The sequence below is a fragment of the Galleria mellonella genome, unplaced genomic scaffold (genome assembly GCF_026898425.1).
Source record: "Galleria mellonella isolate WM207_F2 unplaced genomic scaffold, CSIRO_AGI_GalMel_v1 utg40, whole genome shotgun sequence".
NCBI lineage: Eukaryota > Metazoa > Arthropoda > Insecta > Lepidoptera > Pyralidae > Galleria > Galleria mellonella.
In genome coordinates, this window is record NW_026442094.1 from 1,413,705 (window position 1) to 1,439,241 (window position 25,537).

General features: G+C 33.4%; 1 protein-coding gene and 1 non-coding gene across 2 annotated transcripts in view; both read left to right on the forward strand.

The window, feature by feature from the left end:
- LOC113519302 (semaphorin-5A) overlaps nt 1–25,146 on the forward strand; it is a 46,024-nt gene extending 20,878 nt beyond the window's left edge. The window contains exons 4-20 of the mRNA XM_052898007.1: nt 6,299–6,506; nt 7,461–7,615; nt 8,221–8,380; nt 9,016–9,215; nt 10,032–10,193; nt 10,517–10,814; nt 11,639–11,843; nt 12,304–12,462; nt 12,860–13,063; nt 13,933–14,184; nt 14,871–14,947; nt 15,587–15,833; nt 16,894–17,061; nt 18,376–18,519; nt 19,358–19,480; nt 21,376–21,530; nt 21,916–25,146. Coding sequence (XP_052753967.1) covers nt 6,299–6,506; nt 7,461–7,615; nt 8,221–8,380; nt 9,016–9,215; nt 10,032–10,193; nt 10,517–10,814; nt 11,639–11,843; nt 12,304–12,462; nt 12,860–13,063; nt 13,933–14,184; nt 14,871–14,947; nt 15,587–15,833; nt 16,894–17,061; nt 18,376–18,519; nt 19,358–19,480; nt 21,376–21,530; nt 21,916–22,152 — 3,154 coding nt within the window. The 3' untranslated portion in view covers nt 22,153–25,146. The remainder of the gene's footprint in view (nt 1–6,298; nt 6,507–7,460; nt 7,616–8,220; nt 8,381–9,015; nt 9,216–10,031; nt 10,194–10,516; nt 10,815–11,638; nt 11,844–12,303; nt 12,463–12,859; nt 13,064–13,932; nt 14,185–14,870; nt 14,948–15,586; nt 15,834–16,893; nt 17,062–18,375; nt 18,520–19,357; nt 19,481–21,375; nt 21,531–21,915) is intronic.
- On the forward strand, nt 19,845–19,935 carry LOC128201387 (U6atac minor spliceosomal RNA). The gene has a single exon (XR_008253225.1). It is a non-coding gene; the product is annotated as a U6atac minor spliceosomal RNA (small nuclear RNA).
- Nucleotides 25,147–25,537: the final 391 nt, after the last annotated feature.

Sequence of the window (25,537 nt, forward strand, 5' to 3'; positions counted from 1 at the left end):
AATTCGCTTGGTTCCTGCAATAATTTATTAATAATGTAAGATTTAGTTTCATAAAAAAATCCAACTACTTTAATCTCAAAAGAATGTCGTTGTTATGTTATATGTGACATACACAAAAAGTACATTTGAATATAGAAATTCTTCTTTTTTGAAGTTTTAAAAAATAACAGTATGAGGGTTTCTTAATTTAAATATTTTTTATGTTTATTTTTTCTCAGAACTTCGTTTTTTATAAACCGATTTGGTTTTCTTTTTATTTGACAGATGTACTTTCAGGCTGATCCCATAGAAAATTTATCAAAATTGATTCATTATTTCAGATAATTTGGTTGTTATTATTAGTTTTTTTACAACACTGAGTGCAAACGAGCATGTGGCTCACCTGATGGTAAGTGACTACCGCCGCCAATAATCACCCACAATACCAGAGGCATTGTAGGCATGTTGCAATGTTTGAAAAAGTTTTAAAATAATAATAGTGAAATCAATATTAATTCAATTTTACTATGATTGAAGTTGGTGTATTTTTTTGTGGAGATGCTACTTGTGATGCTAATTAGTCTTTTCCAATAAATCCATAAATAAATATGTATTATAACATGTGACTTGCTGCTGGTATTTAATTAAATTTATTGCGAATGGTGTAGTTTGACCCAATAAGGTAAATGTACGATTCGCAACGCGGCTGCTTTGATATGTAACAATTAATTATCGCATATGCCCAGTTGCTAGTGATGATTGATTGTAGTTTACCAGGATAGCATATTTCAAGTGAAATTATAAATCTATTTCTCAGTTTTTAGCAATTAGCAATTATTCCTTTTAGAAAATACAAGTATACATTTTGTATATGTTTACCAATACAAAAGTAAATCCATGAGGATTGTAGAATGAATTATCATCGTTATATCAGCCGTTAAGTGCTGGACATAGATCTCTCGACCTCCTATTGATGTTTCATAGATAGATTCAATTGAAAATATTTTAATTTAAAAACCTAGAACCGTGTAGTAGATTTTTTTTTCAGTATTTTGAGAAAATCGGCAATTTTAATTATTATAAAATTAACAGTTAACTAAAACGGTAGGATTTATATACTAACGAATAATTAAAAATTGAATTAGAATAGACGACGTAAAATAATGTAGCTTTAACATAATGTGGCCACAAAAAATAAAGACGAATTGAGTAGCACTTCCTTTTGGAAGTGGCTTAAAAATTAATTAAAAACCTGTTACAGTGTCTTGGTGTATGAAGCGATAGTATCGTGAATGGTCGACGAGACATTCCAGTGGAATGGTAGAGTAATTCAAGTAAATGGTGAAGTATGAACGCTTATCTTACCACCTGTATACTTGTTTGCTCACGGAATTCAAGATTACGACAATGGGACCTGTGTTTCTAGAAAGTGAATTTGATTCTTATTATCTACATCCTGTATCCTGCGGGTTTGCCCACGTATATTACGATAAAAAAGTATCTAACTGTGTATAAAATTTTTTAATAAAAAAAAAAAAGGAAAATATCGGTAACATGATTGTAATTGATGAGAATGAAGTCTTGAAGTTGAAGTTTGCACTTTGTGTTGAATTCACCAGAAATCAATGGTTTCGATGGAGACCGCGCGGAGGTCGACCTAATACAATATATTGTTACCAATTAATACTTTTATTTGTCCTTCAATTGATTAAGATAATCGGTCTCCAATTGGGACCTTTCGGAATAACGTGCACGAATGGACTCCCTAATTCGATTGATCGCTTTTTATTTTTTTATACTGGCCATCAATATGCCCTCTTTACGTGCATGTAGTGGCGGGCACTGTAAGTTAAAATAAATATAATAATAAGAAAAAAAAAAAAAAACTTTCATTTATTGTTCAATCCAGGTCAACGTGAGATTCGACCTGGATATCCGGAATAACTTGCACAAATGGTCTCTCTAATTCGGTTGTCTAGTGTAAATAACGCGGTGAGGATCAAACGCTGGAGGAAATATCACTGTTTGCTACAGAATGTCAATACACCGACACTTGGCTGCTATTAAAACAGTTTGTGTACGCAAGTGGTTAAGAGTTTTAAACTCGTTTACATACTAATAGTTCCACTTGTACATTATTTTCGCTACTTTCGCCTAGACTGGTAAGTGGACAGCATCCGGACCGTAAGAACTGGATTGCTCACGAATAATATAATATGAATATTATAATAATATCTGGCCTGACAATTACAACTCTCATTTTTCTAATTCTACCTCAATTTTTAATTACTGTGGATGGAGTGTCAGAAAACAGCTTTACATGGATCATAATACGAGTTTTTGATTATTTTTTATGATACTTAGAATGACTTTACATTAGAATTACATTTCTATTTTGCCAAAGGTTAACTGGGAGACAATGCTATATAGCATTAAGTCCGCCTTTTCTACTAATATTTTTTTTGTAATGTGTTCAATAAATAATAAACAAATGAATGGCAAACACCATTTTATTGACGTCTATAAATATGAATAGCACTATGGACATTACAGAATATATTATAATACCTATGGTATCACTCAAACATTGCTATTGCTTGAGAACCATAGTGTTATACCTCCGTACCCTGTAATTTCACATCCATATTCCACCCTTCAAATCTATTATTATACTATTAGCTTTTACCCGTGACTTCGTCCACGTGACCGGGATATGTTTATTGATCGAAATAAATATATAGCCTATATCCTCCTCCTGCTTATATAGTACTTGTATAGATACCAAATTTCACAGTGATTTGTTAAGCCGTAAAGACGCTATAAGGTAACAACAAACAAACATTCATATTTATAATATTAGTATAGTAAGGATTATTATTAGACTTATTCTATATACTCTGCAATTGAAATTAGATCGCTATATGTATAATTAAAGTGGTTTTTTTAACTCCCCTAGAAGCCAGGATCTATGGCGTATTTTCACGTGAGATTAACATTGCAAACCTTACAGGGATTCCAGTTATGACAATTTGTTTTATTTATCTTGTTTTATAATAATTTATTTCGCCTTTTGATAATTTATTTTGCTATGCCTACAAATAATCTCCATTGTAACTAATTATATTAATTTCATGTGTGCCCTCATTATTTCAAGTAACTGTTTTCTGATAAACTTTATCTCGATATGAACCAGTGAAGTTCATCCAAACTTAGCTATGAATATGATCGATGTTATGTATATATGCATACATGCATATACGTATAGCTACAAGTATATATATATGTATGTTATTGAGTATCTAAATAAGTAACAACTCATTAATTAACTAGGTATAGAGGATTTCTAAGAATGATTTAGTAGTTAGGTATAATTAGTGTCTCAAATGAACTCGGTACAAAATGGTAGTTACGAGCATAACCTTCAAATGGTATGGCATATCATTACGAGTACTTTAATCGGACATAGCTAAATGTAATTTGTATTTCATTAGAAATTTTTTTACTTATATTTTTAATTAGTCTCAATTCAGCAAGTAATATATGCTGTGTTATAGGTTAACTAACTATTACTTGTCACTCATTAGGTTGTTACTGTTCCCGTAGGAACTTCGTGAAATCTTTTCTTAGTGTACGTCTACGCTTTAAAAGAAACTTTATTCAAATAAGTTTGTAATTGTACCGATTTAGGCTGTGTATAGGTATTTTAGATTAGTCAAACGAGTATTTTCAATCAAAAGGACGCTTACACTGTATTTTTGTATGTTATGGGATATATTCGCAAATTCTGCAGTTCAGCAGCGATTTGAATAATTCTTTTTGCAACCGGTAGCGTTTCTTCTTGTATTGGTCTTATACTAATTTTATCCCGACGATTTTGTCTGGACGAGTCTTCAATCTCTGTATCGTTATTTTATATTAATGTTATAAAGAGGAAAGATTTGATTGTTTGTTTGTAATGGATGTGCACAAAAACTCAAAAACTGATTTTAAAAAAAATCTTTCATCTGTATCAGTGTTTTGTTACGGTAATCACATACCATCAGGTGAGCCGTATGCTTGATTGCCACCTTAGTGGTGTAAAAAAAGTGAGTAACATAGGCTATATATTATTTTCGCTATCGATCTCTAGTGTTAGATAAGTAGTATACTGTGATTATAAAATAAAATATTTATTATTACTGGATTTCTATTTCTGTCATATGTCAATCATATAATTATTAACATAGTTAATAAATTATACCAGGAAATAAAAATAAATTATGTATGTACAACAACCTTTGCGCTCTCAAGACGTATTGGTAATTCAAAGACCACTTTGAGGGTCGGTATATAATCCGCTCAGTCACTGCCGTGTAGTAAATCAACTATCGTATTACCATATGGTACAGTATAAGTATAATCACACTCAACAATAAATTATATATATTTTTCAATAGTGACCAGCCTTGTGACTTCGTATGGGTGCAAATTTTATATACACATATTTAAAAAAGATCTAAATGACAGTGAAACTCTTATCAAAATTCGTTGCTTGGTTTAGAACTAAGTAGAGATACAGACGCAAACAATGACTTTGTTTTATATAAACAAATATTAAGTGTAAAGAGAAAAGACTTGAGTTTTTGTTTGTAATAGATAAATTCAAAAACTACTTAACCGATTTTAAAAATTCTTTCTTTTATAGAATGTTACGTTATTAGCTTATTAAAATCTTACTAAAATAGTAATATTACTTATGTTACTATTATTTAGTAACGTTTCGAAAATGAAATACAGTCCTTCTGTATATCTTATACTTGCGAAGCCGAAGAACAAAAGGATAAAGTTTTTGACTATATTTTTTTTATAAGTATACGAGTATGTCCGCTTTATGTCCGCTACTTCGTAGGTGTAAATTTCAAAAGTAGGAAAACTAATAGGCCACTTCTGGATGGCGTATCAAGATAAAACATATACTTTGTTTTAAGTTAGACCTTCAAAAACACAATTGTGAAAACAGCATCTAATTTGGTGTAATATTTTATGCGTACAGATAACATATGGGCAGAAAGAAAAACATTCTAAAAATTATTGTTTTAGCTTCCATTGCTTAATACCTCTCATATTAATTTAAATATTTCCCATGTAAGTACAAATATGGTCTAGTTACAATTTTATTATATTAGTGAGATATGCAATATCTCTGCCATTTCTGTATAGATTTTTACAATAAATATGGTTTACTACCGTGTCGGTTCTATATTTATTTTATGACTATTATATGCGTAAATGAATCGAATTGGCAAAAATGGAATCCATGTTCGATATTCGATTTATTTACGCAGCAAAACTCTATTCCTTGAGATACACATGTAGACACAAGATTATGTTTTAATTAAAATATATTAAATCTCATGTGTCAATAAAAATATCTCGTCTTTCATCGGTGCGTTTACGAGTATTTATATTGAAATATTATTATTGTAAGTTTCTATAGTTACTCGTTTCAAAGATTATATGTTTTACTACCGTATTTACATTTGAACTGTAGTGTGGCAACAAGAGTTATTCGATATACCACAACGGTACAATTCACAAGCGTATAAAGTTTCATACCTTACTGTCTATCGAGATCGCCTTGGTCACTTAATATCCGAGATTTATGTAGATATTTAGAAATGTCACTTGTTTCGAGACTGCATTGCAAAGCAAGTTTTCACAGCTATGATTGCATATATTTGTCAATCAATCGTAACAAAGCATACATAATATAAACTTAAATAGGCTACAATAAATATATGGGTTAGTACAAATTCCATTTTACTAATTCGTTATATTTTATATACTTTTCCTACATCACTGATGGGATGTGTAAACATGAAGAATCCACATATATGGAGACATTTATACTTCTTGTTCTATTAAAATGATAATAGTAATGATTTATCTTTCTACTGAAGACACTACAGGCGTAAGATTAACAGCTGTTATCGAATGGCTTTTAAAAGACAAATATTGCTTTCAGTGCTTTTAAATTAATTAAAGAACAAAAAATGCTGAATGTGTTACGAATTCATTTAGCAATTTTTTTTACTCTTAAAAACTTAAAAAAAATTCGATATATCATTAATTCATATATCTATTATGTACCTTAAATTTTATTTGTATCGAATACCATGAATAGGTTCATCTGAGAATTGACAAGAAATGAAATCGTTGCTATTTAAAATTAATCTATGAAATAGTTTATGGGGCAAATGCCTGTAATTTTATTTCATAAATGGAGTACTAAAATGATAATTGTACAACAGTACCTAATATAACCTTTTTTCTTCTGCAGGGATGCACTTTATCGACTTACGCTCCGAGGCCTCCGGTTGATTGAGAAGGCGGACTGGCCAGCAGATGAAAACAAGATAAAACTATGCCAAGCGAAGGGCCAAACAGAGGAAGACTGTCACAACTACATTAAAGTTCTTTTATCATATGGACACAAATTGTTCGTGTGTGGTACGAACGCTTTTAGCCCAGAATGCACTTGGAGAGAGGTGGGTGGTTATTATTGTTACTTTGAGACTTTGTACAAAAGTCGATTGCTTGGTTACCTCTGTCCCATTCGTGTTTCTATCGTGAAGCAGTTGTGTTTGCATGGCTGTGTTTCAGTTTGATGGGTGGGATATGGCGTGAATTTACAGGATACAGAGGAATAACATCTGAGTCCTGAGGAATGGCAACACATGGGAGGTATTATGGGCGAAACAGTACACTCTGTTATGTCCATAGTACTGCTCATGTCTATAGGCGACGGTTACTAATTTCCATCAGGTGGGCCGTCAGCCTTGTTTGCCATTCTAAGTTGTATAAAAAAAAAAGGTACTCGTAAATGGAATATATTTGGAAATAGTATTTTTATAAATATGCCATTTAATGTGTGTCATTGTCGTGTGGTTCCGGCATAAAAAATGCCTATTATATATATATATATATATATATATATATATATATATATATATATATATATATATATATATATATATATATACATATATATTAGTTTAGTTTTTTCTTTTCACTTTGTACATCTGATCAATATCATGTTCAATCGTACAAAGCGATAATTTTATAAACTAATTTTTGCGACATACGTAATCAAAATATACTAGAGCGTTGCTTTTAAATCGAGATCTAACATGCAAGCAAACTGCTTGGTTGTAGAGTTTTCTTATTTTTATATAAGCTTTCGTTAAGGATAAGCGAGCTGAAGCATCAATGGGATGGCAGTAGATAAGCGACGACCGCAAATGCATTCCAGGCAGTCAGGATGCAGGTGGCTCAGGACTGTTCCTTATTGCAGTCGAGGGGGGGAGGCCTATGTTCAGCAGTGGACAGTTAACGGCTGATATGATGATATGATGAGTCTTAACAGTAGTGTTTGAACCAATCATAATTGAATTGCAACAGCTATGAACCATCCTATTGCTTTTTTATTGCTTCTGTTAAAGATCGAGTCCATCCGCAACGCATCACACCAAATAACGGGTGTCGCCAGCTGTCCATACAATCCACATTCGAATGTGACTGCCATCCTGTCCAACAGTGGGGAGTACTACGCCGGAACGCCTACTGACTTTACAAGTTCCGACACGGCTATATGCAGGTATTATATGTTTAAGGGTGATATAAGTTGCCAAGCTAAAAGTTGTGTATAGAATTCAGGAATCAAAAAGGAAACAGTAAATATGAGAAAATATTTTGTTTATGTAAATAATTTTATTTTGTATTACTATAGTATGCTTAGTTCATAAGTGAGTTCTTCTGTCATGGGATTGACTTATGGGATAAGTCAATCCCACGACAGAAGAGTCACTCGCTTACACACACCATAACACAGGTTAAACGCGCTTACGCTGCACTATCTACGCCCCGTCAGCTTGTTTGTTTTTCTTAGTTACATAAAAAAAAAAAAAAAACTTGGATAGTATTGGTCATTCGTAAAGGATTATTGTACGAGATATTAAAGTAGTAGTCTCTAGCATTATTTTAATGAGTACAAGGTAGCAAAAGGGTTGTTTCACATATTATTACTATGTATGACAATGTTGCTGTAGTTTTCAATAGTATTGTTTAATTTTGTGTTCCCTTCACTTAAATTATACATTTGTGCAAACTTTAGTGGCTATTCAATTTTTATTTAAATATATAATTACGTATTGTTATAGCTGACTGTTTGCTTTAAATAAATAAACGATAATGGTTTCACAGGAGTCGGGGCGCGGGTCCACACAATGTGACAACACTTCGCACTACGCAGTACGATCAGAATTGGTTGAATGAACCACAGTTCGTTGGCAGTTTCGAAGATGACAACTTCGTCTATTTCGTATTTCGGGAAATCGCCGTCGAGTTTTTGAATTGTGGAAAGGTTGGTTCATTATAATGTACCACAAAATATATATGCAAAATTTTTTTTGCTATAACTCCAATGAAATATATGCCTAAGAGTAAAATACAGAAAATAATAGATAGTAATCCAATATTGCATTCATAATATTAAAAATTAGGTACTTTTAAAAACAAAGTTAAAACTAATTAAAAGTATAGACGACAATAAAAATGTGTCCATAGGCGACGATTACCACTTTCCATTAGATGGGCCATCAGTTTGTTTGCCATTCTAAGTTACATATTGTTTTTTGTCCAAGTAAATTATAAGCATTTTTGAATGGTAATTTTTTTATTAACCTACCAGTTCGAAATGCAATTTCAGTCGAGAAGAATGGGCAAGCAATATAATATTTTACTATCGTATCTTAATTCATTTAAAATACGACTATATATAATTTTTAATGAATGATGGTAACACTGCCTATGTCATTAGTTTACATTGACAAGGTATTAATGAGGATGATAGGCAAGGATGCAGTCCGTTCAGCACATTGTGGTGAATAACCAGGAAATCTGAAATGAATATAGGCACATTGCTAGCAATTTGGTCCTCATTATTGACAATTCCCTTCCATCAATCTTTTATACTAATTTTAACATTTGTATGATTAGATAATATACTCGCGTATCGCTCGCGTGTGCAAAAATGATTCCGGCGGACACGTGATGGGCAAGAACAATTGGAGTACGTTCCTGAAGGCCCGGCTCAAATGTCCCGTCCAGGGGGACGTTCCATTCCACTACGACGAGGTGCAGAGCGTCGAGTATTTGCCGCAGGAAAAAATACTTGTTGCAACGTTCACTACTCCCGCGTAAGTATTTTTTAGATTGATTCTATCAAAATAAAAAAGAAAATTTTGAAAAATTTAAAAACAACAAGCAAACGGATTTTATACTCTCTTTTTTGAGAAGGGAGGCTTATTGTTTTTATTTTAGTATTTACTTTATCAATCAACTTGCATTTGTTTAATAATTCGCTTTCTCAAAATAAGTCGCTAACGATCCACAAGGTTAGTTTACATCCATGGCCAGACAATGATATTATATTTATTTCGGGCTTTTTCGATCCTTGTATTAAATCATCATCTTCCAATTCTTATCCCAAATATATTATATAAATTTTCTGATCGGTGTAATATATTTTTATCCATATTACCCAAAGTTTTGGCTTTTAGTTTTACGATCGACCGTTTGTCTGATATCAACCCCCTTTGGGAATGCATTAGTTGATGGTATTCGCCATCAACGGTATGAAGGAAACTATCGAGGAAAAAAGGAGGCAGACTTTGGGAGTGAGGAAAGGAAGTTAGTAGAAAAAGATGAAGGATTTATGGGGTCTGAGGGACACTGTTGTTGCGGAGATACAGGTTTCACATGTGTCCTGGCTCTAGATCCGGATCACTAGAGGCACACCCCTGGTAGAGGTTTTTGTATTAGATAGAATGTTATATTTGCGTGTTTATAGATCTGTTTTTTCATTACCAATCATGACAATATACTGTATGAAGTTAGTTGTCGATCACTTAGTATTTAGAAGCAAAATATTGTCTATATCATTAGTAGTTTTGTTTTGTAGATATTGAATTCTTTTATTTTAAATTTATTTCTAAAGCTACGTTTTTTCACAGGAACAGTATACCGGGAAGTGCAATATGCATATATAGCATGTCTGAAATCCAGGCCGCATTCGAGGGACCTTTCAAAGTGCAAGACTCTCCCACTTCTACTTGGGAACCGCGATCTCCTTCTAATCAAGCGAAGGAACACTTCCGATGCAAACCCGATTTAAGGTAATTTTCATGCAGATTTTCATTTTATTGACAGATATTGACAATTATTATCACGAATTCATTATAGAAATATTTAATGGAAAAAATGTAGGGATAAAAATATAATAGGGACAATGGGCACATCTGGGATTACAAATTTCTAAACCTGGGTCAGTCTATGTCTATGTCTATCTCTAACTTGCAGTGTTAGGTGGTTAATCACTAATATAAAACGTAAAATAACTTAACTAAATTAGGATAAAAAATTACTAAATTAAGGCCAAAATAATACCCGTAATATAATGTTAACCTTTGTTGCAATTACAGTAATATTTCTTCCACAGACCCCATCAAACAATAGAATACTACCGCTATCAGCTGATGTACGAGTCAGTGTTGCCTATATCTGGGGAGCCCGTGTACAAGAAAACCTTGGAACGGTTCACTCACGTGACAGTGGACGTCACCAGTACCAAGAACGCTGGCAGGCAGTTCGTGGTTTTCGTAGCGACGCAAAGAGGAGATATAATAAAGTTAGCAGTGTTGCCGCGCTTCGATGGCGCGTGTTTGGTGGAAGTTTGGAAGTTGAGCGACGTGAAGGACGGTTTCGAAATACAAACTATGCAATTTGTGAAAGAAACTGTAAGTATTTGAATATAACTATGAAAATATAATAAGAAATATTTTCCATTTTTGGTTTTAAAGCAATTAATTTTTTCAATTGATTTCAGAAAGTTCACAATTTAGAGTTTGGTAACTCGTAATTCTGTCAGTTGTAAACCAATTTAGATTTTTTTTTTATCTGAAAAGATATACTTACAGATTGGTCCCATATACATTTTATCAAAACTGTTTCAGTAGTTTTTAAATTAAAGTAATTAGTTTTGTCACAATATAATTCGTTTTTTTTTTGGAATATAATTTGTTGACACGTTTATGTAATGGTGCCATTTTTTTTTTCTAAATTCCTGTCGTTTTATATACATAATAATGTTTAATTTATGTAATGGGTCATAGTATTTCATCTGATGCTGTGAAATTCGCAAGATGATTGAGCCACTCAGTAGTTACTTACTTTACATTAAGCTTCTCAGTCTGTCGTTTATTTGGAAAGTTGTAAACACAGCATATAAATATGTATGTGACGATTACCATTCTCCAGATTAAGCATCTATTTAATTTGAAAATTATTTAGAGGATGTATAAAAACCGTATTATGAACAATATCTTCGCGCGAAGCTTATATTTGGGTTCGTTGTGTATAAATTATAGATTTTGCAATAGTACAGTAATGGTATGCTTTTGACTTATTTTTCGTTCGAATTGTGGTTAATTTTTGATGAAAAATGAGTCAAATTGGACAAACCGAACGTCGAAAGACGGAATACACGCCGCAGGTGGGTAGTTGCGGCGTGTATTCCGCGTAGGCGTGCGAGTGAGGTGTGCGTGTGCGTGCGCGTGCGCAGATGTCGGTGTACGTGGGCACGGCGCGCGGCGTTGCGCGGCTGGGCGGCGCGCGCTGCGGCCGGTACGGCGCGCGCGCGGGCTGCGTGGGCGCCGCCGACCCGCACTGCGCGTGGGACGACGCGCGCGACCTCTGCCTGCGCCTCGAGCGCGCGCACGACCCGCGCCTGCTGCAGGACACCGCCGCCTGCCCCGCCGCGCCGCCAGGTCCGCACCCTACCTAATCATACTTTTCGAACCTAACATTTTTTGTAATATGGCCAATTAAGAAAAAAAAATCCCCGCCTCTCCCCCCCCCCACCCTAAAACGACTAGTAATCTATTGATGAAGCTACCTTTATCTTAAGCTATTTTTCACTGATTTTTTTTGTAATACATAGAATAACGAGCTAATGGCCAACCTGATGACTTAACCGCTCATATCAATTCCTGAAAGAAACTAAACAAACTTGAATATTATTAATTTAAATTAGTGGCAAGACTTTCAATGACTAGTGTAAATGTATTTTTATAATTAAGTTATATTTTTCAATCCCATTAATGTACCTATGTTAAGTAACGTACTTATTATGTACTCTATACGCCATGATACACGATGTTTGTTATATATACGATAATTTTCCAGAAATCTAATACATTATAAAAAGAGAATTATTTTACTATACAGTTGACGGTGGCTGGTCATCATGGTCGGAATGGGAGCAATGCATGCAAGATGGAACGTCGCAGTCTGTCAACGGAGACGAAAAACCGGCGGACATGTGTTTGTGTCGGACACGCCGTTGTGACAACCCTAAGCCAGCTAATGGTGGACAGCTTTGTAAAGGTAAATTATAATGACAAGTTTGTACATTTTTTTTAAATATTATCTAACTTTTTAATTTAAAGAAAAGGAAAGAAAAAAGGTAGAGAAGAACCTTAAGGAGATAATAGTTATGGCAAAATAAGATTGGTTAAAAAATCTGACTGACATTGCTGTTTTTTTTAGTATTTTATAATATTTCACTTTAAAATATTACTATTTCTTTATATTTTAATATCGTACATTACATGATTTTAAATGAAAAAACATGAGAAAATTTGGAAATTTTCCAGAAAGAATTTCCACTGGTTTTCAGTTCAGAATAATGGTCTGAATTCACTGTTTTCGTTTTTGCCAACCTGTCCCTTACACCCTGTATATGAAATAATGTGTTGAATAAACCGCACGTGGTATTCTCCAGGCGTGAGTATATCGGTGACGAACTGCACGGTGCACGGCGGCTGGTCGGCGTGGTCGGGCTGGTCGGAGTGCAGCGCTACCTGCGGTATTGCGGTCAAGTCCCGCCGCCGCTCCTGCAGCTCGCCCGCGCCCAGACATCAAGGCCGCGTCTGTGTCGGACTCGATACGGAGTACATGTACTGCACCAGCCTGCCGCCATGTCCGGGTACGTGCCTGTATACACACAAACGGATGTAAATTATTTTTATAATATTTAGAATTGAAAATAAGCTGATATATACGTAGTTTATCTGATAGAAAGTGGCTATCAGTGAAAATCACATAGAATGCACTGTGATACCCGTGATAACATTCATGCATTGATATTATTATTTATTATTATATTATATATTTTTAATTATTATAATATTAAGTATTTATAATGATTAAGCCAATTTTCTAAAATTTTTCTATATACTTAAATGTCACATAAAAACTTTGAATCGAAATTTAGCTGAAGACCAAATTCATTTCAATTTGTTGCGGAATATTAATACATTAATTTATATTAAGAGGGGCGACACATTATCTCCGTGTGTATAGTGCTAAATTGCCAATTAATAAATCTCTTATTAAGCAATCAAATTTTTTTTTGCATGCTCACTTAAATAAATATCACTACATACAGTCCTATCCAGCTTCATTTAAGCCAAAATTGATTCAATTTATATTAAATTGCAATATCTTTATAGTGAAGTCGAATTAACAATAACAGTATTACATATATGCAGATATAAAAGCATAAAAGCAGATGTGCTGATGAGTTTTACAGCTCTAAAGTAGTTTGCACGCATACTTTTCATGTATATTTATATAGTTCCAGTTATAACTGTGACCATACTAGCTTGTCCACCTGTACAGTACAGTTTTTTGTATAGATTTGAAGAAGTAATTATAATTACTTCTTTATATCTTTCTTAATTTTCTTAATGGTAATAATTATTACTACGTCTACCAGACATTGTATTGTAATAATAGCATACTTGTTGTTATTATAATATCAATTAAGTATATAAACATTGTTCAATATTTTAGATCCAAATCTGGTGCCAGTAGACGGAGGTTGGTCAGCATGGGGTCCATGGTCCGAATGCGCTAGTTCCCTCCCGGGGTCCGAGTGCGGCCCTGGGTTTCGTGAGCGACGTCGTAGTTGCACAGAGCCGATGCCAAGGCACGGTGGCGCCCCTTGTGATGGCTCGAAGATAGAGCGTCAGCAATGCGACCTGCGGCCCTGTCAGACTCATCAGAAAAAGGCCACCGCTTGGTCGCCTTGGGTGCAAATTCCAAGTAAGTTTCACAATTTTTTTATTACTGTTGAATATTATTAACCATTGAGATAAATTGTGATTTAATTACTTTATATTAGGTGACAATAGTACATTACTGCAGCGGCCAGCAACTGAGGCATTGATGAACGAACGTGCAAATGTGGGCCGAGGTGTAGCCGAGGCACAACACATACGTGAGTCCATCAATGCCTAGTTGTGGCTAAGGCTTGTATAGTACTTTTCTCAAACAATGCGCGGAAATAAAAAACACAATTTTATTTTTTAAGTTCAATGACGAATAATGAACAATAATAATTTTTCACGCACCATAATGTTCCTTTGTTTTTTTTTTCAATAAACAGCTTTCTATTTGCAAACCAGTTTGAAATTTAAATAAAACCTTTAATTTGTTACCTCCTTGGTAGCCATGTTTCGAAGTAAAAGGTCATTCCATTTTAAAATTACAGGACAGATATGAGTTTACATAGTAATTTAAACACGACAGATATGGATTTTTATACAACTTTTGCCGGCCGCTGCCCGCATGTATCTGGCCAGTATGGCAATTTTGATTTATGTATACGAAGAAGATTGTCAAAGTAATGCTCACATTTCTAAGCATGTTTGAGAAAATAGTATTGAAGACGTATAGTTTATAGTTATCTATTGTATAGGAAGAGATTAAGAATCGATTTTCTTTTACAGATAATTCCTCAGACGGGGGATATGTCGAGAGGCGTTTCAAATTTGTCTGTAAAGTTCAACCATCGGAACAAATAGATGTGAGTAGAAGTTATTATTATCAGTATGAGTTTGGAGAAAAGTTTGGATGTGTGTTATTTAATAACGTTTAAAGTTCTAAACAGATATGCTATGATAAATTATTGACAAAGTTCGGGTTGCACACATTTTATATCTTTTATCTTATATAAACAAAGTCGATTTTGAACTTAGACTAAGGAGTATATCTAAGTTAGAATCAAGAGGTGGCTATACTGCCGTTATTTTTCGCTGGTATTTCTCCTGTAAATTTGGATGAAATATTCTCGAATAACTTACGACAAATGCACCTTATTATTACCTTAAGATTCATAGTCATAAGCATTTTTTTTTATATTTATGTGATATTAATACTTATAAATAGCAATAGATTTCTTAGTAATAAAATTATCTCGTATACTCTATTGCATTTTGCTAAGTTAGGTATGCGACAAGTGAACACAGAGGTCGGTTGCACACTGGTTTAATAAATGAGGTGGATGATCTTATAAAGGTGGACGTAGCCACCTGTACGTGTTTAGTTACTACTCACATATCTAACATACTCTATGTGTACTAAGAGTTCATTGAAATAGTTTTTTATTTTCTCTTCACAAAAGATCCATTATGTATGTATGTAATATTTGTTGTTACTATTTCAGCTGTCAGTGGGGCGTGAGGAGGCGCGGTACTGCACGGCGCGGGGCGCGTGTTCGTCCGCGGGTGGTGCAGGGGGTGCGGGGGGCGCGGGGGGCGCGGACGGCGACCCGTGGGAGGCGTGGGGCGCGTGGGGCGCGTGCTCGGCGGCGTGCGGCGGCGGCCAGCAGCGCCGCGAGCGCCGCTGCCGCCGCCCGCCCTGCGCCGGCCCTGCAGACATGCTGCGCCCCTGCAACCTGCACGCCTGCTCGGGTACGATCCGTCCACGTCTCGCTTTGCACTGTATACATTATCGTGGTACAGGTTTTCCCTATAAGGATGTAACGTCAGATTCATTTAGAATTATTTAATACATATATGTATGATACTTTTCTCAAACATGCTTGGAAATGTGAGTATTATTTTGACTTATTTTGACAGTCTTCTTCGAGATAAATCAAAATTGCCGTACTGGCCAGATACATGCGGGCAGCGGCCGGCAAAAATTGTATGAAAAGCCATATCTATCGTGTTTTGCGGCCAGATAAATTACTATGTAAACTCATATCTGACCTGTAATTTAAAAATGGAATGATCTTTTACTTCGAAACATGGCTACCAAGGAGATAACTAATAAAATATTTTATTTAAATTTCGAACTGGTTTGCAAATAGAAAGCTGTTTATTGAAAAAAAAAAAAACAAACATGGCGCGTGAAAAATTATTATTGTTCGTTATTCGTCATTGAACTTAAAAAATAAAATTGTGTTTATGATTTCCGCGCATTGTTTGAGAAAAGTACTATACAATCTTGGCCACAACTAGGCATTGATGGACTCACGTATGTGTGCCTCGGCTACCCCTCGGCCCACATTTGCGAATTCGTCCATCAATGCCTCAGTTGCTGGCCGCTGCAGTAATGTACACAGTAATATACCACAGTAATATTCTTTTTTTGACAATTGGATTTCTTTTTAAATTTAAAGTGGGGCTTTTTTTAAAGTTTGAAACAATTTTTTTTACCAGTGAGGCATGATAGGTGAGGATAAAAAGGCAGGTCAGTCAGTCCATCGTGATGAATACGCTTGGAATTTAGCACAATGGTTTCCAGGGAAGTTCTGACAGGATATATTGCTAGCAATGAGACTGGTAATCATTAGGCATTAGTAATATTCCCCCACCCCTTCTAATACATATGTAATGTGGATATTTCACAATGTTGTATGTAGGTGTCAGATTGCATAGATTGTATTATAGAGATATACAATGGAGAACGTACGTGTTTCATTTATTACAAAGTGTTCGCGGAGTGATTATCATTTAATTGGTGCAGGCGAGTGGTCGTGCTGGAGCGAGTGGAGCGCGTGCTCGGGCGCGTGCGCGGGCGGCGCGGTGTCGGGCTTCCGCAATCGCACGCGCATGTGCCTGTCGCCGCGCGGCTGCGCGCACGCCGGCGCCGCGCTCGAGCGCCGCGTCTGTATCTCCAACTGCGCTACATCAGGTACCACTACAACTACACACTCTCTCATCACCCGTACACTCTTCACAGAGTGCTCGTGGTTTTCATAATGATAGTGGATCGTCGATGAGGCTCTCTTTCGCTATTGATGTCCTCGCAATGCGTCTCCATCTACTTCTGCTTATAGCCGAGCGAGAGCATTCCACAATAGACTATTTTTATGTATAACTATTATTATGTATTTGTACACTCGTGTTCTGTCATGCTAATATAATAAATAAAAAAGTTTTTAAACATGTTTATATGTTTGCTATACAGTCACAATTAAACAGCTGAATAGATTATAATAAAATTTCATACACAAGTAGATTATATCCTAACTTAATAGACTAGTTATTTTGTATACAAATATATTTATTTATTGACCACATTACAAAAACATGTTTGATACAAAACTTATGTTTACTGATTCACATGGATAAAGCCGTGGATGTATAAATACTGTAGTACTATTTCTATCTACTACTAGTAATATTATTGTCAATTTTCTAATCACTTCCTTTATTTGTAAGAACATATGTCTAATAAATTTATTTAAGCGATGGAAGTGTTCTATCTTTTTATTTTGTTTTAATTTTTCAATATTGAAAGAAAGTGACGGACCAATTTAGTTCTAGGTAAAATATGTTTATAAGTTTTAGATTTTATGAATAAAGATGAGTTAGACATTATCATAATTATTTGTTATTATGACAAGGTACTAAATGTAATATAGTATAAGTATTTAAATATTGCATGCGACTATACTACCCAGTGAAAATGCGCTACAAATCAATTAGACTTATAATAAATATTGATTTACGTAATTCTTTTATATAATTTTAAATCAACATAACTTTGTCCTTTATTACGCTTTAAGAGTTTTTGTTTTTTGATGGGTGAAAATGGTATGCGCTAACGGGATACGCTGGCGGAGCACCAGTGAAGGGTGATAGATGAGAATGAAAACAGGCCAGTTAATCCATCATGATGAATTCATCATTAACCATGATAGTTTATGACCTGGTTGGGTATATTGCTAGGGGATTCTCAGTCTCCATTACTAATTTCCCCCCTACGCTTTAAGATTTGTGGGTTTATTACATAGTAGATGAGGTTACAACCATAATTTTATGCCGGGGGGGGGGGGGGGGAGATTGTTAGTGATGGGGTTTGACATTCGTATTGCAATATGGATATATCAGGAGTATACCGATAGCATAGGTGGGGTTACAATCTTATCACTACTCATTAAAAAAACTCAGAATTTCATCAAGCGAAGTCACGAATTATAGCTAGTAACATTCACGTGTCCAGAATCAGGGTGGGGCGAGTGGGGCGAGTGGTCGGAGTGTATGCAGGGCGAGCGAGTGCGGCGGCGCAGCTGCCCGGGCGGCCGCTGCGTCGGGCCGCAGCTGCAGGTCGCGCGCTGCGCTGACGATGACGACCTCATGGACAACGGTAGGTTCCCTGCATCTGTATACTGATTCAAACGAGCAACGTCGTCGGAAATAGTTATCAAATTAAGGCAGAAGAATTAACTCTTTCTTGCGTAGTTATGCATTATTATTTTCATAAATATCACCAGAGGGAGACTTTGTACAAAAGTCGATTGCTTGGGTACCTCTGTCCTATTCGTGTTTCAACCGTGAAGCAGTTGTGTTTGCATGGCTGTGTTTCTGTTTGCTGGTACAGAGAAATAACACTTGAGTCCTCAGGAATGGCAACGCATGGGGGCTATCATGGGCGAAACAGTATACTCTGTTATGTCCATGGTACTGCTCATGTCTATAGGCGACGGTTACCACTTTACATCAGGTGGGCCGTCAGCTTGTTTGCCATTCTAAGTTGTATAAAAAAAAAATAGATATGTCAAGATTCTAATTAATTCAAGTATAAAAATTAACTATACGTATTCCTTGTGAAAGAAGACTGAAGTCCCAAATTCAATTATGATTTTGAGTTTTCAAATGACTTCAAAAAGAAGGAGGTTCTCGATTCAGTTGTATTGCTTTAAACCAATTTGGAAAATTCTTTCTTTTATCTGAAAGGATGTATAAGATTGGTCCTATAAAATTTTATAAATTCAGTTTTTTTATTGGTTCCGTAGTTAATTTTTTTTTAAATGAATATAACTGGTTTGGTCGCAGTTGAGATGGGTTTATTTATGGGTCATACTCATGGATCATTGTGTAAAATTTTGCATATGTCAGATAAGACTTCTTTTTTATTCGGAAATCATACTTGGTCTTCATATGATTTAATTTCTATTTAAATAAATTCCTTCTCTTATTCACAGAGCTATATGCAATGCCTGCGTACACTCAAAACGCAGAATTGGTGTCTTTCGCTTCATCGCCACGTAACGAAGCGCTAAGTGCGGCCAGTGTCACCGGCTACATAGCGGTTGCCTTTCTTGTTGGTAAGTAGATGCAGTCAAACTTGTAACAAGTTGTGTGTGGAAAACAAATACATTCATATAAAATATATATTTTATTAGAAAAAAAAAAACTTCTACATTGTTTTAAAAGTTTTTGATAGTCACCGATAGATGGCGTTAACACTATTAAAATAAATACATTTTCAAAAACTGCTTTTATATATTGATTTAATGTTTTGTGAACATTGTACTAAATGTAATGATGAATTATAGTTATTTTCTATTTAAGTTTACCAAGTTGTACATCTTCATTTAATTTTTATATAAAAATGTTGTTTTTCTGAATCGCGCTATCAAAATTCACCGTTAAGTTAGTATATAAAGAAAATGTTTGTTTTATACAATTGTGTCTATTGAAAGGAGAGACGGTTAGCACTCCCCTTGACAAGGATGGAACACATAAAATGGTTAAGGCACAACTTGACCACATTTTTTTTATTTGGAAAATTTAACCAACTTTGAAAAAAAAGTTGTAATGTTACTGAATTTGAAATGTTTTATGACATTAAGGACTAATTTCTTAATGTTGGTAGTTAATCTTTCTAAAAATAATATATTTTTATGGTTGTAGAATAAAAATAACATTGCCTTGTAACTGAATAACCCGGTAATAAGTTTGAATGTCCATATTCAAATATACTTTAAATCAGTTGCTACCATTATTAATATATTATTATTTACTAATTTATTTTAGTTAAGTTTACAGGAGGCAATATTACTTAATTTAAAAACTTTAATATAAATGCCCAATAATAATTATAATTTTTATTTTTAAAATTTTTACCATTTTTAGGTCAGTCATATTAAACCATGAACTGATTTCTCAAATTAATTTTACGTACCTTGCTCATTAATTTTATTTTAATTTTATATATAATAATATTAATAATTATTTATTGTTGTAGATGTAGATTAATACAATAGTGAGTTTTGTGGCATTTTACATCTCTATCATTGCATATTTATTGAAAAGAAATTGTACTATAAATCTATTTTAGATTATATTTTGTAAGTTAGCATGATACGAATGACAGATGGTATTTAAGTAGGCTTTAACTTTAAAAGAAACTATATTCATTGGGGTTCATTCTTTAAATTAATCTCTTAATGTAATATTTATTTTATAGAAATAATGGTTAAACATATGATGTAATATTTTGATAGTTTCGTAAAATTACTGTTTAACGGACCATCATAAACTAAATGTGTAATAATTCTGACTTGAGTCAATTGAAATTTAGTTCATATAGGTTATTAGAATAAGATTCGATGTTTAATTTTAAAGATAGGTTTAGAAAAATCGCTCGCCAAAATTGACCAGTTCGAAAGTCAATCTAATAATCATGATGATTATTAGAATATTTTTCATGATTAAAATATTTTGGAGTGATTTGTTATTTGTATCAATCAACCAGCTGCTCGTGGCATAGATATATGTTTTATTACTTGCTTGCTTGTTTATGGGTATTTTTTTGCGCCCTTTATATTCTCCTCTGACGTGACGCATCGAACCGTGGCTTTACATGTGTACCATAACATAATGCAAATGACAATCATTTTTATACGATACAAATTTGAATTTAAAACTTCCGATGTCTATGCCATGATTTTTAGATTGCAAGCAAGTATAGTCTAACTGATCTGAAAGTAAATAATATTTAATACTAGGCGTATTTCGCGGTTTCATCCACAAATCACTATATAAAGTGTCCTTTACGCTAAATTAGAATATAGCCTGCCCGTGTAGCAAATTTAATTGAAATCTGTTTAGTAGTTTTTGTGTGAAAGAGTAACAAGCATCTATCTATTCATCTATCGTTACAAACTTTTTCGTATTATGTTTAATATATTTCATATAGAGACGTGTGTTCCCGTAGGTTGCGTAGTGTCCCTGATGGGTGCATTGTTGTGGCGACGCAGCGTGGGCTCCGGCGGCAAGCGGTGGTGGCGGCGGTCGACCCGTGTGCCCTCCAGCCCGCACTATATGACGGCCACACAGAACAGCTACGTCACCGTGCCGCTCAAGGATGTGGTCAGTACATTATGTATCTAACTAACTGCAGATGACCGGGCAGAAAGTGATTATTAGGGATCGAACAGCCTCATTACTAGCAATATACGTTATCAGGTCGACCTCCACGCGGTTCCCTATGGAAACCATCTTGGTTAATTCTGTATGAATTCGTCATTATGGGCCAATTGACCTGTTTAATCCTTATATATATCATTACTCACTGGTGCCCAGCATTGAATACCGATAACGCAGGCGGGGTTACCATTCCATTATTACACAATAAAAAAAAAAAAAAAACTAAAGATAACCATCGTAGAACAGTGGACACGTACGTTGTTTTGTGTAAATGTTCGATACCTAATTTATTTCAAAATAGGATATTAATTTAGTTTTCATTCTACAGCCCCGGAAAGCAAAACGTCAGCCGTCCTTTACCGGGATCGGTGGATCCAGCGGCATCCTACTATCCAAAAGTAACAACATATCGAACGCAAACAATCACAACAACGCATTGACTACACCCAAGTTGTACCCGAAGGCGATAGCCAACGAGTATGACTCTATGGGAACACTGAAGAGGCATTCCAACCAACCCAACAATAAAAGCAATTTGGATATGGAAGAAGATAAATTTTATTGAATTTTCAAAAGTTGATTTACATTTGAATGAGTGAATATTACGAGTGTGATGTGACTTGTACTAAACACACGTGGACATGTCTGTCTGAGTGATGGCTGAATAACAAGTGTTTATTTTCGGGAGTACGCTATCATATGAGACATGTTTCTTATTCGCAGCTCGAGCTAAACAAGTTTGGAGTGTAATGTTTTAATTGTTTAGTGTCAGTTTGTGAAGTTCGGTAAATAACTCGCTTATAAAATACGTCAAGCGTAATTCTTATGCTAATATTCAAAATGTTATTTGCCAAGTAGTATATTGTCGATTCAGAACTTTATTGTTCAAATATGACGTGCTGTTGCTTACAGTGTAATGAACAGAAATAATTTAAACGATGATGTGGCAGATTTAAGATATTTATTTACATATTTTTGTCGTAGTGATGTCTCTAATGGCTTGTGAATTAGTATCAATTTTTTTTTTATTATGAGTGTTTTTCACTCAACGCTAATATATTTATGAAGAATGTGTATACAGAAGAGAAAATCTATTATTTTGTAGGTATCTACCTACCAATTAAATCTCTAGAGGGTTTATTTGAATGAAATAAAATTCTATATTGTTTTACAAAGGTTTAATTTAATAAAAAAATATGCATTTTAATATCAGTTAAAATAGTTGAATTTTTTTTAATACAGTAAATTTAAATATAATTTAAAATAATATATTGAAGGAATCTCAGTTATTTTGATGTGTTTGTTTGTTTGTTTTTATAATATTGATGTATTGAAAGTTTTTTTTTTTTATTTCATACATATAAATAATTTTTATTATTTATATGTATGCATGTGTTGTATTTTTTTTATAATATGATATAGTAATGAAGTTTCAACGATTACTTTTAATGATGGAATATTTTATTAGTATATTTGCCTTATTACGCAAATCCCAGTACTTACTTATTATGTGATTATTAAAACTATAATTGTTTATGTAGGTAGCTAATAAAACTCAGTGCCATTTTAAAATTGTAAATTAAATGTATTGATAAGATTTACTAAAACGGCGATTATTCATTTTATAGTGATTTTTATATAGTTTTCAAATGTGTTAAGTATATAAAAATATAAATTATATTTTAAAACGAAAAGTATGTGCCATGTAAATAGATAATAAGATTGTAAATATATATTTTTCTTCAGAAACATTCAAAGTTCCAAATACTTTTTTATTCAATATATATTATATACAAATGGATGTGTGTATATTTGATAGACTTCGCCGTTCGATTGATTAAGACGCGCTTTGACACATATTTTAAACGAGGTTCTTGTGATGTTGTTTACATTGTTGTAGTTCGTAAGTAGGTGGCAATATTGTATATAAATATAAATATATTAAAATTGCACTATATATATATATATATATATATATATATATATATATATATATATATATATATAATAATATATATACAATATATTTTAGCTTTATCAATCGTATTCTAACTCGCCACTAGATGGTGTTGCAGTACGTCAATTTCTAACATGCAGATCGTCCATTTTTATATAATATAGAAAAATAAATATACACAATACAACCTTTACCAGGTTTTTTAGGTATATACAAAACAGTACAAAATTTATGTGCCTTCACGACAATGTTCACGGAATAGATATATACATATAAAATATTTATAAATTGCCTATACATATTTTGTTGAATGTATTTCAACATTTTACGCGGCTCATGTTGAGCCAAATTTGTTATTAAGTAAGTTTTTAAGTACGGTTGTTTGGTATGTAGACTGTATAGTACTCTTTTGAGGGAAAAGCGGTTAATGTTATTATGGGCATTATCAAATACACCAGTTTCATAATGATAAACTAAGAGTATAAGCAAATGCCGTTACAGTGCAAAAAATAAAAATAAAATATTAAGAAAAATAATTTTACTATATATAGAGAATAGTCATGGCATTTATTTTCAGGTGGCAATACAGCCGTAGGATCGGTATGAAAATATTTGAATTTAGAACACGAAATCGTAAATTTAAAAAATGACCAAAATATTTTGTTATAGATATTTTTTTCTTTTTAAAGATTCTTTTTATAAATATTTTATGGCTTGTTTGTTAAAGATTTTTCAATAACATTCTGATGGCATTGGTCCTTAGATTTATCTGTCATCAATATAGATGCAAATCGTATCCTTAATTTTAGTACTATGTGGTCTATCAAACCGAGTCTTTTGTATTTTTCTAATGTTTACAATATAAAATTTGTTATAATGTTAGCCTTAAGAGAGACTGAGAATCGATGGCTTAGATAATATGTTTTAGAACTTGTTATTTCTATTATATTTCTATATCTTTCATATACAGTATCTTTTATACCACCTTTGCGGCTAGATCCTAAATGTATATCAATCTGAAACAAAATGAATAGTATAAATGTAAAAGACATTCCTATGTTATTTAATCAAGTACTCGTGAATGGAAGACCGGGTTTGCATATTCGGTAGAAATATAACCAGATTAAACAAATTTAGCACTTTTTGTCTTTATTAACGAAGGTTTAAGCCCGGCACATAGATAGTATATGAATATAATTTTAAATTGTACATTATTGCGCCTGCGCACTTTTCCTTTAAGAAAATAGATTTTTTTATATTTCGAATTTCCCGAGAATAAAATAATTCAAATTTATTAACTGCATATAAAGGTTTCATATTGGTACACCTTTCAGGTCTAAGCCTGTTCAAAATATAGATGTTATGGTTGTATTGAACGTGGAAGGATAATGTCTATTGCTCAATGATATACTACTTAATGCTTTGTTACAATGAAAAATTTCAATTGGTTATTACTAACCACTTTAATGTTTTACGTTTAATATAAAATAAATTTTGAAAGTTTTAAAATTAGAAACGAGCGCAGTTCCAATGAGAGGACACGCTCTTAAAACAATACCAGTGATTCAAATTATATATTAGTAATTATATTAATGCTAATGTTGTGAATGTAAAAAAACACGTCCAAATTTTAATGTAACTGCTGTTTTTATATTTTAATGCTGAATAATATTTCAGAAGCTAATTAAAATTATTTAGTTCCAACATTGCTTGAAAAATGTATGACATTGTAGATCATATAATTTTAGATGGAGCGAGTGTTCATAAACGTTTTAAAAATGGTTAATCAATTGCTGAGTGACGGATTTATAGTGTAGTAAAAGTTTTAAAGTAAAATAATGAAATAAAATAATAGTTTGTGTGATAAAATTTACTAGTTGTAAGATTAACATTTTATATTTTCAAAGAGTCGAACCATTTTTAAAAGAGGCCATATTTGTCGTATCAATTGTATATTTTATACGCTCTATCTAGATATTATTGATCTATATTT